Raw genomic sequence first — 18,652 nt, 5'->3', positions numbered from 1 at the left:
CTGGTCTGATCAAAATATTGTCTGATTCCCCCCCCCATCATTTTCCACAACTGTGAAAATTTAAATTGGAATGAAATGCTTAAAATCCAGATTGTTGTGCAACTGTGAAAGTTTAAATCAATAAATATAAAAATTGCTTAAAATAAACATTATCTGTCAAAATTAGATTATAAAAAAAATTCTGCCAAGCCTGACTATCACTCCTTAGACACACAGACCCTGCTCCTGCAGGCTTATCCTCACAGGGGACTGCCTCAGTGACCCTCCACCACCAGCACAGGGGCTGATTGCAGGACCGGAGCCCTAATGGTAAATTTTTTTACCAAAGCCTCCAGGGCTAAAATTGGTTGGGTTTTTCCTGCTCAGCAAACAGCATGAGTCATTTTCAGGAAAGGAAACACCCCCTTATTGCTGCAGGCGGGGCATAGTGTGAATTCAGGAAATTGAAACTAACCCTGTTACACTGCCCAAAGAGAGCCATGGCTGCAGAGAACCCCGTGGAAAGTCTCCAGGAGGAAGCGACATGTCCCATCTGTCTGGAGTATTTCACAGAACCTGTCACTCTGGAGTGTGGGCACAATTTCTGCCGAGCCTGCATCAGCCAGTTCTGGGAGGGATCCGATACAGCCGCCTCCTGCCCTCAGTGCAGAGAAACTGTGCAACAGAGAAACCTCAGGCCCAACAGGCAGCTGGCAAACATGGTAGAAATCGCCAAACGGCTGAGTTTACAGGCAGCAAAGGGAGCAGGAGGGGACAGGGTGTGTGGGAAACACCAGGAGGCTCTGAAACTGTTCTGTGAAGAGGATCAAACCCCCATCTGTGTGATCTGCAGAGAGTCCCGGGCTCATCACTCTCACACAGTGGTTCCCATACAGGAAGCTGCCCAGGAGTACAAGGTACCGAGTTGCTGTCCAGTCTAATGGGTAATAACTCTGGATGTCAATTACAGCTTAATGGTGTAACTGTGTCATTCAGCTGTGTGTAGCCTTCATTGCATGAAAGCTGATAGGGGAGTTACAAGCTGTGGCTGGTATTACTAGTTGTATCACAGTGTTTATTGTTATTTGCATCCCCTACAGACCCCAGATGAAATCTGACCTCGATTGTGGGGGGGCCCTGCTCAAAACCCAGTGAGGGCCAATCCCTGCCCCGAGCCATTTACAGTCTAACTGGACATGACAGACAAAGGGTGGGAGGGGAAACTGAGGCACAGTGAGGGGCAGTGGCTTGTCCAAGGTGACTCAGCAGATCAGTGGCAGAGCTAGATATAAAAACCTGGTTTTCCAAGGCCCAGTTCAGTGCCCCAACCACTAGCTACTCTGCCCCTTTCAGCAGCACTGAGCAGTGATGAAGTGCAGACAATAGGAGGAAAAGACTCCTTGATACAGGTCCTAGGCCCAGCAGGGAGATGAGGTTTCCCACTGGGATTGGGAATTCCTGTGTTGCTTCATGAGGGGTTAAACTCAGATGCTGCTGGCCTGCACTAGAGGAGGTCACTGGGCTGAACCCTGTGTGGGACCCCGAGTACCTTGAGTCCACACCCACAAGGGCTCCAGACAGCGCAGCTCCATGCCACATGCCACTGGGATTAGACTTATCTTCAGCAAAACTAACCCCATGGCAGTGTGGACCTGTGACAGTCTGACCTGTTCTAGGGTGTTCATGGGCAAGGACCAGCCAACGCGGTTCCATTAGTCCCACAAGGCAGCCTTTTGAAATCTGCCAGAATCCACTGCTTCTGGGGTCTTTGCTAGGGACTTTAGTGTAGCTACCCAGAGGCCATTGCCACAGAAAGGGGCTAGGACAGCACTAGGGCAAACCCCAGCTGTTCCTAACACAGATCAACACATCTAATGGGGTTTGCCCTAGGCCTTGAATTAGTGTCCAACCAGTCTAATCCCCAGGGGTACAGGGCTGAAAGTCAATGGAGTTGGATTCCTTTGAGCATCCCAGCCTATATGGCTGCCCTGGAGGCTTCTGGGATTGATATGACTGTTTCTGAAATCTGCTCAAAAACAGCTTTATAAATTCACCACCATGTGACACCAGTTTCCTGACGGTTTAAATTGATGGAGAAAGTGGACGTAATAACTCAACTCTGAATATAAAACACTCCCAGTTTCCATAAATAAGGTTTCATTTCCTTGGTGTCTCTGATGTCCTACCTCTAGAAAGACCCACTGTTGTACACAGTATTGTTGTAACTGTGTTGGTCCCGGGATATTAGAGAGACAAGGGAGGTGAAGTAATATCTGCTCATGGCCGGCTTCTGTGGGTGAACGACAAGCTTTCAAGCTTACACTGAGCTCTTCTTTAGGCCTAGGAAAGAGTATGTTCCCCAGAGCTGAGTTGTGTGTAACTCTCTAACCAACAGGAGCTGGGCCAGCAGAAGATATTGCCTTACCCACCTAGCCTATCTAGGAAGACTGGCTGTTATCTTGACTTTTGGGTGAAAAAAACCCTCAACCACCCCCTACAACCCTCAAAATAAACCCACCAAATCATTTCTGTTTGTCAGGAAAAAATACAAGCCCATCTGAAGACTCTGAAGGAAGAGAGAGAAAAGCTGCTGGGATTTAAAGTGACTGGAGAGAAGAGAAGCCAGGAGTATCTGGTAGGTGCCTATTGTTCTTTGCCTGCTGGGACATGGAGGTGGGAGGGATGTTTATTGGTAGATTTGTGTGTGTTTCTCCATGATCATGGGATACTGTGCGTGTGTGTGTGTGTGTGTGTGTGTGTGTGTGTGTGTACAAGTGTGCATATCACAAATGTTCTCTCCCTGGAGAAGGACAACAGCATCTTCTGCAGGATCTACGATGCATTTTAATTAATGAGTGAATTACTACCCCTGGTGGCTTTCACAACATTTCTCCCAAACTGCACTGATTATATCCCAGTAGACATGAAGACAGCCCTTTCAGAGAGACTGGGGCCAAATGGGAAGCTGTAAGAAAATCCTCTCTCTTGTGATCGCAATGTATAGTCAAGTGTCAGGATGTGAAGAATGTTGGGTTTTGAACTTCAATCCACAGAGACTGTCATTACAACCCAACCACTCTCCAGAGCCAGCAGGGGAGGGGCTAGTGGAACTCCGACGCACCAGAGGATCTGCCTACGAAGCTCCTGATTGGAGCAGACATTCGGATGCATGAATTACGCCAGCAGGAGTCACGGGAAGTTGTCCAAACAACTGAGTGAACTCCCGATCTGCTGCTGGACTGGACCCTGATTCTGGCTTGGCCCTGGCGTTGTCCCTGACTCAGGTTTGACCTGCAGTACTGCTATCTGACTCCAGCTTGACCCTTCGCTTGGCTGCCTGACTCACACTCCAGTCCTGACCCCCCCCCCCGTGCAATTCCAGACACTGATTCTGGATCAACCTTTGGCATGACTCCTGAGCTCGACTGTAGCCCCAACCCTTGGTGAGATCCTGACTGACTCCAGCTCTGACTTTGGCCGTAGTTCCCAATTTCCAACTGCAGCTCTGAGCACTAGGCCTGATGGCTCATGTCCTGGTCCCTACACAGATGTGTTAGAGATTGTAAAGAAACTCTCTCTTGTAAGACTGTATGAAAGGTCATCAGGCTCCATCCATGTTCCTGACCAGCCCTTTCCTTATTTCTTATAGAAACAGACAGAAACCGAGAGACAGAAGATTGTGTCTGAATTTCAGCAACTGCGGCAGTTCCTGGAGGAACAAGAGCGACTCCTGCTGGCCCAGCTGGAAAAGCTGGACGAGGAGATTGTGAAGATACAGAATGAAAATGTCAGTAAACTCTCCGAGGAGATTTCCCATCTCAGTGAGCTGATCAGTGAGCTGGAGGGGAAGTGTCAGAAGCCAGCAAGTGAATTCCTGCAGGTGAGACTGAGCTAGAAACTTCCCAAATCCCAACACAGGGACAGGAGATCTCAGTGTAACTCAATGTGTGCTGACATGTGAATGACGATTGTTCTTAGCAGACTCATAGACTTTAAGGTCAGAAGGGACCATTATGATCATCTGGTCTGACCCCCTGCATGCTGCAGGCCATAAAACCGTCCCTACCCCTTCCCTGGACTCTGCTGTTGAAGTCCCCAATCCTGTTTTTAGTGACTTCAATCGGCAGAGACCCTCCTGCTAGTGATCCCTGCCCCATGCTGCGGAGGAAGGCGAAAAACCTCCAGAGGCTCAGCCAATCTACCCTGGAGGAAAATTCCTTCCCGACCCCAAATATGGCGATCAGTAAGACCCCGAGCATATAGGCAAGAGTCTCTAGCCTGACCCCTGTTAGCCATTATACTATTTACCTACCATTGCTTGGTTTTCCTTGACTACTATGTTTTACCATTAAACCATTCCCTCCATAAACTTATCTAACTTAATCTTAAAACCAGACAGGTCCGTCGCCCCCACCGTTTCCCTCGGAAGGCCGTTCCAATATTTCACCCCTCTGACGGTCAGAAACCTTCGTCTAATTTCAAGCCTGAACTTCCCCACGGCCAGTTTATATCCATTCGTTCTCGTATCCACATTAGTACTAAGCTGGAATAATTCTTCTCCCTCCCTTGTATTAATCCCTCTAATATATTTAAAGATAGCAATCATATCCCCCCTCAGCCTTCGCTTTGTCAGACTAAACAACCCAAGCTCCTCTAGTCTCCTTTCATATGACAGGTTTTCCATTCCTCTGATCATCCTAGTGGCCCTTCTCTGCACCCGTTCCAGTTTGAGTTAATCTTTTTTAAACATGGGAGACCAGAACTGCACGCAGTACTCCAAATGACGTCTCACCAGCGCCTTGTACAACGGAATCAGGACCTCCTTATCCCTACTAGATATACCTCGCCTAATGCATCCCAAGGCAGCATTGGCTTTTTTCACCGCCACGTCACATTGTCGACTCATAGTCATCCTGCGGTCTACAAGGACCCCTAGCCCAGCAGAAGAGTCTGTCCTATCTCGGGGCCTCTCCTTTTGTCCCTCCAGACCCATGAATATGATACAGTTCTGCGGTGACCTAGAATCCTACTTTCGACGTCTCCGACTCAAAGAATATTTCCAACATACCTCTGAACAGCATACTAACCCACAGAATCCTCCCTACCAGCACTACAAAAAAAAGGATTCAGCATGGACTCCTCCGGACGGTCGAAACAACAGACTGGATTTCTACATAGATTGCTTCCGTCGACGTGCAAAGGCTGAAATTGTGGAAAAGCAACATCACTTGCCACATAACCTCAGCCATGCTGAACACAACGCCATCTACAGCCTCAGAAACAACCCTGACATCATAATCAAAAAGGCTGACAAAGGAGGTGCTGTCGTCATCATGAATAAATTGGAATATGACCAGGAGGCTGCTAGACAGCTCTCTAACACCACATTCTACAGGCCATTATCCTCTGATCCCACTGAGGATTACCTAAAGAAACTACACCATCTGCTAAAAAAACTCCCTGACAAAGCACAGGAACAAATCCGTACAGACACATGCCTAGAACCCCGACCAGGGGTATTCTATTTGCTACCCAAGATCCATAAACCTGGATATCCTGGACGCCCCATCATCTCAGGCATTGGCACCCTAACATCAGGCTTGTCTGGTTTTGTAGACTCTGTCCTCAGACCCTACGCTACCAGCACTCCCAGCTATCTTCGAGACACCACTGACTTCCTGAGGAAACTACAATCCATCGGTGATCTTCCAGAAAACACCATCCTGGCCACTATGGACGTAGAAGCCCTCTACACCAATATTCCACACAAAGATGGACTACAAGCTATCAGGAACAGTATCCCTGATAATGTCACAGCTAACCTGGTGGCTGAACTTTGTGATTTTGTCCTCACCCACAACTATTTCACATTTGGGGACAATATATACCTTCAAGTCAGCGGCACTGCTATGGGTACCCGCATGGCCCCACAATATGCCAACATTTTTATGGCTGACTTAGAACAACGCTTCCTTAGCTCTCGTCCCCTAACGCCCCTACTCTACTTGCGCTACATTGATGACATCTTCATCATCTGGACCCATGGAAAAGAAGCCCTTGAGGAATTTCACCATGATTTCAATAATTTCCATCCCACCATCAACCTCAGCCTAGATCAATCCACACAAGCGGTCCATTTCCTGGACACTACTGTGCTAATAAGCGATGGTCACATCAATACCACCCTATACCGGAAACCTACTGACCGCTACACTTACCTACATGCCTCCAGCTTCCATCCAGGACACACCACACGATCCATTGTCTACAGCCAAGCTCTAAGATATAACCGCATTTGCTCCAATCCCTCGGATAGAGACAAGCACCTACAAGATCTCTATCAAGCATTCTTAAAACTACAATACCCACCTGCTGAAGTGAAAAAACAGATTGACAGAGCCAAACGAGTACCCAGAAGTCACCTCCTACAAGACAGGCCCAACAAAGAAAATAACAGAACACCACTAGCTGTCACCTTCAGCCCCCAACTAAAACCTCTCCAGCGCATCATCAGAGATCTACAACCTATCCTGAAAGATGATCCTTTACTCTCACAGATCTTGGGAGACAGACCTGTCCTCGCTTACAGACAACCCCCCAACCTAAAGCAAATACTCACCAGCAACCACACATCACTGAACAAAACCACTAACCCAGGAACCTATCCTTGTAACAAACCCCGATGCCAACTCTGTCCACATATCTATTCAAGTGACATCATCATAGGACCTAATCACATCAGCCATACCATCAGGGGCTCGTTCACCTGCACATCTACCAATGTGATATATGCCATCATGTGCCAACAATGCCCCTCTGCCATGTACATTGGCCAAACCGGACAGTCTCTACGCAAAAGAATTAATGGACACAAATCTGACATCAGGAATCAAAATACTCAAAAACCAGTGGGAGAGCACTTTAACCTGTCTGGTCATTCAGTGACAGACCTGCGGGTGGCTATATTACAACAGAAAAACTTCAAAAACAGACTCCAAAGAGAGACTGCTGAGCTAGAATTGATATGCAAACTAGACACAATCAACTCCGGTTTGAATAAGGACTGGGAATGGCTGAGCCATTACAAACATTGACTCTATCTCCCCTTGTAAGTATTCTCACACTTATTATCAAACTGTCTGTACTGGACTAGCTTGATTATCACTTCAAAAGTTTTTTTTCTCTTAATTAATTGGCCTCTCAGAGTTGGTAAGACAACTCCCACCTGTTTATGCTCTCTGTATGTGTGTATATATATCTCCTCAATATATGTTCCATTCTATATGCATCCGAAGAAGTGGGCTGTAGTCCACGAAAGCTTATGCTCTAATAAATTTGTTAGTCTCTAAGGTGCCACAAGTACTCCTGTTCTTCTTTTTAAGGACCCCTAGGTCCTTCTCCTCTTCTGTTACTTCTAACCAATGCGTCCCCATCTTGTAACTAAAATTGTTATTAGTCATCCCCAAGTGCATCACCTTACACTTTTCACTATTAAATTTCATCCTATTTTTGATACTCCAATTCACAAGCTCATTCAAGTCTCCCTGCAGGAGATCCCTATCCTCCTCCGAATTTACAACGCCTCCCACCTTTGTATCATCCGCAAACTTTATCAGCCCACTCCTGCAATCGGTTCCGAGGTCAGTTATAAATAGATTAAATAAAATGGGTCCCAAAACCGAACCTTGAGGCACTCCACTAGTAACCTCCCTCCAACCCGACAGTTCACCCTTTAATACGACCCGCTGCATTCTCCCCATTAACCAATTCCTTATCCACCTCTGGATTTTCATATCGATCCCCATGTTTTTCAGTTTAACCAATAATTCCTCATGGGGTACAGTATCAAACGCTTTACTGAAATCCAGGTATATTAGGTCCACCGCATTTCCCTTATCTAATAAGTCCGTTACTTTCTCAAAGAAGGAGATCAGATTCGTTTGGCACGATCTGCCCTTCGTAAAACCATGTTGTAATTTATCGCAATTGCCATTAACCTCCAGGTCCTCAACTAGTTTCTCTTTCAGAATTTTCTCCAGCACCTTGCACACTACAGATGTTAAACTAACAGGCCTGTAGTTACCCGGATCACTTTTTTTCCTTTTCTTGAAAATAGGAACCACATTAGCTATTCTCCAGTCTAACGGGACCACCCCCGAGTTTACAGATTCATTAAATATTATCGCTAATGGGCCTGCTATTTCCCACGCCAATTCCTTGAATATTCTCGGATGAAGATCGTCCGGTCCTCCGGACTTAGCCCCATTAAGGTGTTCAAGTTTTGTTTCTACCTCGGATACGGTAATCCCCCATCCTGAATGCCCCTCTGTAGTGGTGCTAGTTGTGACGGGTTGGATCACAGAAACCCCCTTGGGAGCTGCCACCCGATGTGCAAAGACTACCCCTGCTTCTGTTTTTCCTGCCAGCTCAGGACTCCAGCACCCTGTCTTGCTGAGCCAGACACTCCCGTCTGGCTCCAGACACAGACCCAGGGTCTGAATCACTTGTCCCAAAGCTGCAAGTTTACCTGAAAACAGCTCGCAGTAGCGTGCTTGTCTTTAGCACTCAGATGCCCAACTCCCAATGGGGTCTAAACCCAGATAAATCCGTTTTGCCCTGCATAAAGTTTATGCAGGGCAAACTCATAAATTGTTCGCCCTCTATAACACTGATAGAGAGATATGCACAGCTGTTTGCTCCCCCAGGTATTAATACATACTCTGAGTAAATTACTAAATAGAAAGTGATTTTATTAAATACAGACAGTAGGATTTAAGTGGTTCAAAGTAGTAACAGACAGAACAAAGTAAGTCACAAGCAAAATAAAATAAAATGCGCAAATCTATGCCTAATCAAACTGAATACAGATAATCTCACCCTCAGAGATGCTTCAGTAAGTTTTTCTCAGACTGGACACCTTCCAGGCCTGGGCACAATTCTTTCCCCTGGTGCAGCTCTTGTTGCAGCTCAGGTGATAGCTAGGGGATTCTTCATGATGGCTTCTCTCCCTCTCTGTTCTCTTCCCCCCTTTATATATCTTTTGCATAAGGCGGGAACTCTTTGTCTCTCTGGGTTTCCACCCCCCCTCACTGGAAATCAATATCTGTTCAATATCTTCATCAACGACTTAGATATTGGCATAGAAAGTACGCTTATTAAGTTTGCGGATGATACCAAACTGGGAGGGATTGCAACTACTTTGGAGGACAGGGTCATAATTCAAAATGATCTGGACAAATTGGAGAAATGGGCTGAGGTAAACAGGATGAAGTTTAACAAAGACAAATGCAAAGTGCTCCACTTAGGAAGGAAAAATCAATTTCACACATACAGAATGGGAAAAGACTGTCTAGGAAGGAGTACGGCAGAAAGGGATCTAGGGGTTATAGTGGACCACAAGCTAAATATGAGTCAACAGTGTGATGCTGTTGCAAAAAAAGCAAACATGATTCTGGGATGCATTAACAGGTGTGTTGTGAGCAAGACACGAGAAGTCATTCTTCCGCTCTACTCTGCTCTGGTTAGGCCTCAGCTGGAGTATTGTGTCCAGTTCTGGGCGCCGCATTTTAAAAAAGATGTGGAGAAATTGGAAAGGGTCCAAAGAAGAGCAACAAGAATGATTAAAGGTCTTGAGAACATGACCTATGAAGGAAGGCTGAAAGAACTGGGTTTGTTTAGTTTGGAAAAGAGAAGACTGAGAGGGGACATGATAGCAGTTTTCAGGTATCTAATAGGGTGTCATAAGGAGGAGGGAGAGAACTTGTTCACCTTAGCCTCTAAGGATAGAACCAGAAACAATGGGTTTAAACTGCAGCAAGGGAGGTCTAGGTTGGACATTAGGAAAAAGTTCCTAACTGTCAGGGTGGTTAAACACTGGAACAAATTGCCTAGGGAGGTTGTGGAATCTCCGTCTCTGGAGATATTTAAGAGTAGGTTAGATAAATGTCTATCAGGGATGGTCTAGACAGTATTTGGTCCTGCCATGCGGGCAGGGGACTGGACTCGATGACCTCTCGAGGTCCCTTCCAGTCCTATAATCTATGAATCTATGAATCTATGAAAAGCACCAGGTTAAAGATGGATTCCAGTTCAGGTGACATGATCACATGTCACTGCAAGACTTCATTACTCACTTGCCAGCACACACATATACAGGAAGACTCACAGGTAAATACAGCCATCTGCAGACAATGGGAGTCATCAAGATTCCAAACCATCATTAATGGTCCACTCTTTACACAATTACAATAGGCCCTCAGAGTTACATTTTATATTTCTAGTTTTAGATACAAGAGTGGTACATTTATACAAATCAGATGATCACACTCAGTAGATTATAAGCTTTGTAATGATACCTTACAAGAGACCTTTTGCATGAGGCATATCCCAGTTACTTACATTCACTTATTACCGTATTTTCTCTAAAACTATCTCAGTTACATTATATTGACTTATTATCAAGTTTTTATAAAACCATATAGACTGCACAACGTCACACTAGTATCCCTAATACCTTCATTGGCCTCATTAAACACCGATGCAAAATATTCATTGAGATATTGCGCCATGCCTAGATTGTCTTTAATCTCCTCTCCGGCAATAGTCTTCAGTGGTCCCACTTCTTCTTTCTTTGTTTTCTTCCTATTTATGTGGCTGTAAAACCTCTTACTATTGCTTTTAATTCCCCTCGCTAGGTCCAACTCTACACGGCCTTTGGCCTTTCTCACTCTATCTCTACATTCTCTGACTTCACTAAGGTAAGTTTCCTTACTGATCCCTCCCCTCTTCCACTCTTTGTACGCTTTCTGTTTTTTCCTAATCGCCCCTTTGAGTCGGTCGCTCATCCAGCTCGGTCTAAATCTCTTGTTTAGTTATCTTTTTCCCTTTTTTGGGATACAGACCTCCGACAGCTCATGCAGCTTTAACTTAACAGACTCACAGACACATTGATATTAGAGATGGAAAAGCCCCATTAGCTCAGTGAAACCATGGCCCTGGGGCCAGGACAGGGCTGATTTTCCCTGTATTTGCAAAATCTCTTTCCTGGAATCCCAAGTCAGGTGGTGCTGAGATTTTTTTTAATCTCTCTCTCCTCTCTCCTCTAGGATGTCAGAAGCACCTTGAGTAGGTACGTGGCTCTCTCTTACTCCCACACATACTTGGCAATGCTGGGATAGAGCATGGAGATGATGTTAGCACTGCATCTCCACAGCAACATGTGTGGGGAAGGTCACATTTTGGATACAAATCTCTCAGATAAACTTAATCCTGAGGTTCTCACCCTGGAATTATCCATTCAATGGGAAGGACTGACCTCAAGTGTTTCCTAGAGATGTCACATCCCTGGGGGGCTGGCGGCCTCAGGATTGTGGGGATGGAATATGGGCCTGTCACTGCTGGGGCCCTGGTTACCATTCAGCCCAGGGCAGCAGTGGTCAAGAGTCTTTCCCACCAGAGTCTTTCCCAGCCTGAGGGTTGTTAGGAGACCTGTGAGGAATGAGCTGGAGAGGGGGGAGTTGGTGTCTCAGTCTAGTCCCTAGTGGACAGATTTCTACCTCCGTTTTCATAGGAACCTCCTGTCCCTCAGAGCATGGAGGCCAAGGAGTGAATTGGCCATGGAGACTCAATTCCCCTTCTGTCCCCAGAGATGATCTCACCAGATCAGAGTTGAACAATATTAATGAATCCTTTGAAGGGAGGGTTGTGCAGCCATGGGCTGTTTTGCATCTGCTCTGAGACTGGGAGAAGTCGAGGAATTCGAACTCCAGGCCCATTTGAGCAGCGACTCACTAGCCAGAATTTATAATGAGTCACACAATGAAATAGAATCTCATGAATTTTTTTCTCTCTAGGTGTGAGAAGGGGAAGTTCCAGCAGCCAAAGGAGATTTCTCCTGAACTGGAAGAGCAAGTCAGCGATTTCTCCCAGAAAACTATTGTGCTATCGGAGACTCTGAGGAAGTTCAAAGGTACCTAAAATGGATCTAGGAATAGAAATTGGGATGAGCCTCTGAGACTGTGGGAAGAGAATGGTGCTGGTCAATTGGTTCACACTTAGATGATGCTTCTAGTTAATTGTTGGGTGAGAAGGCCAGACACTTGGGTCCCAGACACTCAGGTTAATTCAAACATGCCTTTCATTTACAATTACAAAGTAAGAAATGACTCAGACTTTAATGTCAGAAGGGACCATCATGATCCATCTACTCTGACCTCCTGCACATTGCAGGCCACAGAACCTCCCCACCCACTCCTGCAATTTACCCCTAAACTCTGTCTGAATTGCTGACGTCCTCAAATACTGATTTACAGACTTCAAGTTACAGAGAGTCCACCATTTATTGGAGTTTAACATCTGTAAATGATACATGCCCCATATGGCAGAGGAAGGCAAAAACAAACAAACAGGGTCTCTGTCAATTTGATTTGCTGGAAAATTCCTTCCCTATTCCAAATATGGTGGTCAGTTGGACATTGAGCATTTCAGCAAGACCCAACAGCCAGGCCCCTGGGAAAGATTTCTCTCTAACTCAGAGCCCTCCCCGTCTAGTGTCACATCACCAGCTGCTGGGATATTTGCTACTAGCCATCGCATATAGAAAGAAGTGCTGGCCAGTTCCCTTCTCCCGGGGCATAGGCGGGTCATGGGGGATTTCTCCTATGATGCTCTGATTACCCCTTACAATGTCTGACATATTATACACATCCAAATTGCATATTTACTAGTTCTTTTCCAATCATCTTTGAGTGATATGAATATTAAGTATCTTATATAGGTCATACAGTACACATGCATGAACATTTCCTTAGCAGGGCTCTTTTTGATCAAGCTATTTTCATGTTCTTGTTCTCATCTCTGATTGGTTTATTACCACTGATTATGCACACGTCACTTTGACCTTTGTCTCCACACGGGGTATTGGACTTTGCTAACTTCTCTGTGGCTGGATGCACAGCCCCCCTCAGCCCAGCTCCAGCCCTTCAGTGCCTCCCTCCACTGCACAGCCCCACTCAGCCTACCTCCAGCCCTTCAGTGCCCCCCCCAGCCTAGCTCCAGCCCTTCAGTGCCTCCCCCCACTGCACAGCCCCCCTCAGCCCAGCTCCAGTCCCTCAGTGCCACCCCACTGCACAGCCCCCCTCAGCCTAGCTCCAGCCCTTCAGTGTCTTTCCCCCACCTCACAGCGCCCCTCAGCCTAGCTCCAGCCCCTCATTGCTACCCCTCCCTCATCTGCACAGCCCCCCTCAGCCTAGCTCCCCAGAAGCAGCAGGGATGAGGGACTATGGGAAGCCACTTCAGGGAGCCACCAGAGGTGAGTCCGCCCTCCCCCCCAAGAATTTGTTCCACCCTGTCCCCTGCTCACAACAGACCCCCGTCCACAGCCAGAGCTTGTCCCTATGTCCTGGTCAGGAGGCGGTTCCCACCCACCCTGGGATAACCCCTGCCCAGAGAGGGGTGCCCTGGTCACAGTGAGGGGATGGATGGGAAACCCTGCTCCACTGAGAGACACCCCCCCCTGCTTCCCACATTCCGTGACATGATGGGGGATCTCCTATTTAAGGGACACAGACAGGGGAGAGACATGGGGTAAGCGGTGTAGAGGAGAGACTAACACATATATACACACACACACACACTCATCCTCCCGTAAGACATATTATTTAAACAAGAAAAATAAAAAAGTAGTGACAACAATGGACTGAAATATGGTTTTAGGATAAATATTTATTTCAATGCCCCCATCCTACAAAAAAAATATTGACTGGCAGTGAGGTACATTCAAAAACACTGAAGTGAGTTGAATTTATGATTATGATTGTTTATTATTTATTAACTAGCTAGCTCGGTTATGGTTTTTTCAGTGTGGAAAATTGTGTTATTTTGCGGGTTGAATGATGACTGAATGACATAACCCACCCACCCCCCAATGTCCGTCACTAACTCCGGTAATTTTGTCAAGTGTCCATCGCACAATATGATGCTGCCTACCCCTGGCGAAAGGGACCAAAGTGAATAAAGTTATTTTTATGACAAACTCTTTGTATGACCTGGGTCTAGGTTTTGACAAAAGGCAGTAAGTGAATGAGACAAACCAACTGGAGTTTGAAGGGTGGGAGGGGATGATGAGGGGAAAAGTAAATCTCCCTTACAGATTGTGTGTCCTGCAATGGTTGTGAGACTGCAAGGATGTCGGTTCCATTGCTGAGAGATGCCTGAATCAGAGAGGAAAGAGAAGGTTTTAGTTAATTTACACTTGATCTGAACTCAGAGGAGCTGAGAATGCCTAGTGTGGCTCTGTGCCTCTCGGTCTCTTTCTGTCATGATGAAAACACAGTTCTGTGCGTTCAGCGTGGGGACGCTGTTATAAATATGAAAGTCTGAAATCTTGTCTCTTTTCTCCTTTCCCCTGCCAGACACTCTACCATCTGCACTGGAGACAAACAGAGGGGAACCCCTAGGAGCACACAGACAGGGTGAGATTGCAGCTGGAGATTGTCTTTAAATTATGAGAAAATTCCAGTGAAAACATCTTCATGGGATAGTAACTAAAGTTACCAACCAAATCAACAGTGGCCATGACACACACAGCCCTAAACATAACCCATTAAACAGCGAGGAGATCCAGGGACACTGGAACATGGGGGACTAGGGGGACAAGCCAACCCACTTTTTAACATGGGCATAGTTTGCGGGCAGGGGGCCATGTTGGAGCCCCAAACTGGAAGCCTTGGGCAGGTTTGGAGCGTCACAGGCAGTGGCTGTGCTTCGTGGAAGGGCAGCTGATCAGCTCCCCCTTTTTAGTGCAGCTTCTTCCCGGTGCTGGCCCCTCTCAGTGGCCCCACCTCTGTTCCTTTTTCCCCTGGACCCTCCATCTGCCCTAGGTGGTGCACACCGGAGAGTGGGGACATGGGAAGGTGGAGGGTCAGGGGCTCTCCAGAGTGGCCAAGGCTCCCAGCCTGGCCAGGGGCAGGGCCTCGGCGGGAAGATGAAGAGTGGGGCAGGGCCACAGAGAGGACAGGGCCACAGGTGGTGCGACCTAGTACCCCCCTCCCAACTTCTACCAAGGTGCCAGAACAGCTGGGGACATCCCAAGCTGACATTACACAAATAGTCCTGACACCGACCTAGTGCTGAGTTCATGCCCAGGCTGCTGAACAGAAACTCTCCCTGAGCAGCACCCGAACAGAGCTCCCTGCCCTGAGGGCTGACACATCTCTCTGCTTTACCCGGTGCAGGGGGTCTCCCCATCGCTCTTCTCCAACATCCTGCCTTTCCTCTGGGCAGGGCTGGGCTCTCCCACTGGAGCTGCTCCCTGCTTCCTGGATTGGGGAGATGCTCTTCCTGTGATGCTGGCAGCTCCTCCCTTCTCTCTGGGCTGGGAATGAGGCTACCCCACCCAATGCCACCTCCTACTCTCTGGTATTAAGTGGCTCTTCCCCAATGCTGCACCTTCCTGTCTGTTCCCAGCCCTGGGAGTGGAGACTGCATTAGAGGAGAGTCATTCCCTCTGGGCTTCAAAACTGTACCTGCTTCCTCTGCTCCCTCCTCACTAAAGCCTTTCTTGGTGTGTTTCTCCTGCTGGGAATGGAGCAGAACCAACAGGGGTAGCTGGGAGCTGAAGCTTATGCAAGCAAATGGGAAACTAATGGAGTGGGTCTCCTTACAGAGACTGAGGAACTGCAGTGACATCCCTGCTCAGTCTCAGGGGCCCAGGACAGAGGCAGCTCACTGGGATCCAGGCCTGTTCCAGCCTGGACGGGGCTGCTGGGGAGTGTGAGAAATGGTCGCAGCCTCCCCCAGGGCCGAGCTCTGCCCCTAACGCTCTGATTCTCTCTCTCCCCAGCGAATGTGATTCTGGATCCAGACACGGCTCATCCTCAACTCGTCCTGTCTGAGGATGGGAAACGTGTGAGATATGGAGACAAACGGCAGCAACTGCCCAACAACCCTGAGAGATTTGACTCTTGGGGCTGTGTGCTGGGCTGTGAGGGATTCACCTCGGGGAGACATTGCTGGGAGGTGGAGGTTGGGGATAGGCGATGCTGGGCTGTGGGGGTGGCCAGAGAGTCTGTGAGGAGGAAGGGAGGGATCAGCCTCAGCCCTGAGGGGGGGATCTGGGCTGTGGAGTGGTTGGTGGGTCAGTTCCAGGCTCTGACCTCCCCGGTGACCCCCCTGCCCCTGAGCCGGGCCCCCAGCAGGATCCGGGTTTGTCTGGACTGTGACCGGGGGCAGGTGACATTTATCGATGGTGGTGACGAGGCCCCGATCTTCACTTTCCCGCCGGGCTCCATCCCTGGGGAGAGAATCCGACCCTGGCTCGGGGTGGGGGGGGGATCCCAGCTCAGACTGTGTCCCTGAGACACACAGCAGAGGGGGGAACTGGAAATCAGCCTCTCTAGCCTCATGGACCCCAGACTCTATGACCGTGGAGGACTCCCGTCTACCCAGCCCCTGGCTCCTCATCTCTATGACCTGTGGCAGCCCCTCCCCTTCCCTTCCTGCAGCCCCAGGGATTGGGGGTGGGAGGAACCCCTGAGGTTGCAGGAGGAGCTGAGGGGCAGGGGTGGGGGCCGGGCAGGGGGCAGGCAGAGGTGGGGGTGGCAGGGACCCAGCGTGAATCAATCAGGGTTTGGGGGGTTGGGGAGAAGCAGCAGCAGGGAGCGGTTTGTACAGATCTGTGGGATTAGATCTCATGGGGTCTCCCAGCCAGAGCTCCTGTTGCAGGGGCCAAACTCACTTCAGGACAACTGGTAACACTGTAATGGTCACACACACAGCGGGGGTGGGGGGGAGAGAATGGGTAAGGGGAGCAGATTGATGGAAAAACCATTATATAACCTTAAAAAAATCATCATTGGGTCAGTCTCATGATTTTTTTTTAAACTTGTGAGGGTGGCAGCACTGGGAGAGGCAGGGCGGGTTTATCCAGGGGGAATTAGAAGAAGCAAGAAGGCAAATCTGAATGAAAATAAAACAAGAATAAAGGGAGAGGGAGAGTCCAGGGGAAATGGTGGAAAAGAGAACTGGGCAGAGTGACAGGAAAATATCCCTGGCAGGGAACCCAGGGGCAGCAAGAGGGGAAGGGATAAAATCAGGGGAAAGAATGGAGCAGCCATGGGGGATGATCTGTGACAGGGAGGAGAGGAGAGTGGGAGAGAGACAGGAAAATAAACAGGGATCAGAAATGAGGGCTAGAAACATGACTAGAAAAGGACAGTATGAAAGGAAAGGGAACAGAGAGATTTATTACATGTTACTGAAAGTGAGACTGTAACTCATGAATTCCCTATATCAATTCCTGGCCATTGGAGCTATTTTAGAGCCATTAAGAAAACTGTTCTCAGTAGCTGGGGAATCTCCTTTCCATGCTGTGGTTATTAAGGCTCCTTCTCAGCTCCGTTTACTTACCACATTTAGTTACTTACTGTAAATAAAACATTACAAACAATTCTTCTTGTTTGCTCCATTTTATGTCCCAGCTGCAGTTGTCCGGGGCAGAGCCGTGGGATTTGCTTCCTGACTTGGTTGTGTCTCCCAGCCCCGACAAGGAATATCGCGCCTCTAGGAGAGTTTGGGGTTTACTGTGATGTCACTATCCAGCTTGTGCTCTGTCTCTGTCCTGTACCAGGTTGGCTCCAGGTTTTCTGCCACCCCAAGTGGTGGAAAAAAAAAATCCGATCGGCAGCACTTCGGCGGCAGCTCAATCACGCCGCTCCATTCTTCGGCAGCAGTTCGACAGCTGGTCCTTCACTCCCTCTCTTCCTCTTCGGTGGCAACTCAAAGAGGAAGAGAGGGACTGAGGGACCCGCCGCCGAAGACCCGGACGTGCCACACCAATAGCGGACGGAGTGCCGCCCCTTTGTATTGGCCGCCCCAAACACCTGCTTCCTTACCTGGTACCTGGAGCCGGCCCTGGTCCTGTACACACCCATGTCAATCAGGAATTGCTCAGCTGTGCTCTGCAAAGAGGGGACTGGTTACACAAGGTGCAGTCCGTGAAGGGACTTAGGTGTTGCAATGCTGAGCATCACAAGGCCTATTTTTAGGCAACCAGAAAATCATATTCTGCAATGCTGAGTTAGGTGCCTAAACTCCCTAGACACCTTACAGTGTGATTCACAAAAGCCAGCTCACTAGGTGGGGAGCTATGTAAACTAGCCAATAGAAGATGCTGACGGGGGAAGGAGGATGGGGCTACCCCACCAAATGCCACCTCCTCCTCCAGGCACCTAGGGCGTTTCTTGCTGGAATGAGGTAGGCACCTGCCTTGCTCCAAAACAAAATGTGAGTGTGGGGGTGGGGAGAAGGTGGAGGTGGTTTATGTGATATCACCTGTCTTGTAACTTTTACCCCCATGGTTAGAGCACTCAGCTGGCATGTGGGAGACCCAGGTTTGACTCCACTGTCTAGAGTAGTTCACGAATGTGAGTACCAAGCTCAGGGCAAACAGTTACAAACCAGGGTACAAACCCCACACTAGGTATCAAATGTGAACCTCTCAAGCACAGTAACAGCCTGAACATGGAAGTTACAGACAGTCCCCTTGGATATTCTGGTCTATCTTGCTGCTTTTCTGCTTCCTACCTGCTGCATCTCCCTGCTCCCTGTGCTGGAGCTGCCACATTCCCAGCAGCAGAGTCGGGGCAGCTCCTGGCCACAGGTGTCTCTAGTTAAA

The 18,652-nt window shown here is 48.3% G+C and overlaps 1 protein-coding gene across 1 annotated transcript in view; it reads left to right on the top strand.

Annotated features, from left to right (window-relative positions):
• The first annotated feature begins 479 nt into the window (after positions 1-479).
• Positions 480-18,652, top strand: part of LOC128847368 (zinc finger protein RFP-like) — a 53,649-nt gene continuing 35,476 nt past the window's right edge. The window contains exons 1-7 of the mRNA XM_054046757.1: positions 480-896; positions 2,519-2,614; positions 3,629-3,859; positions 11,085-11,107; positions 11,832-11,947; positions 14,391-14,450; positions 15,821-16,334. Coding sequence (XP_053902732.1) covers positions 480-896; positions 2,519-2,614; positions 3,629-3,859; positions 11,085-11,107; positions 11,832-11,947; positions 14,391-14,450; positions 15,821-16,334 — 1,457 coding nt within the window. The remainder of the gene's footprint in view (positions 897-2,518; positions 2,615-3,628; positions 3,860-11,084; positions 11,108-11,831; positions 11,948-14,390; positions 14,451-15,820; positions 16,335-18,652) is intronic.

This window comes from Malaclemys terrapin, chromosome 13 (genome assembly GCF_027887155.1).
Source record: "Malaclemys terrapin pileata isolate rMalTer1 chromosome 13, rMalTer1.hap1, whole genome shotgun sequence".
NCBI lineage: Eukaryota > Metazoa > Chordata > Testudines > Emydidae > Malaclemys > Malaclemys terrapin.
The sequence above is the reverse complement of the archived record's forward strand: the minus strand, read 5'-3'. Positions and strand labels throughout refer to the sequence as shown.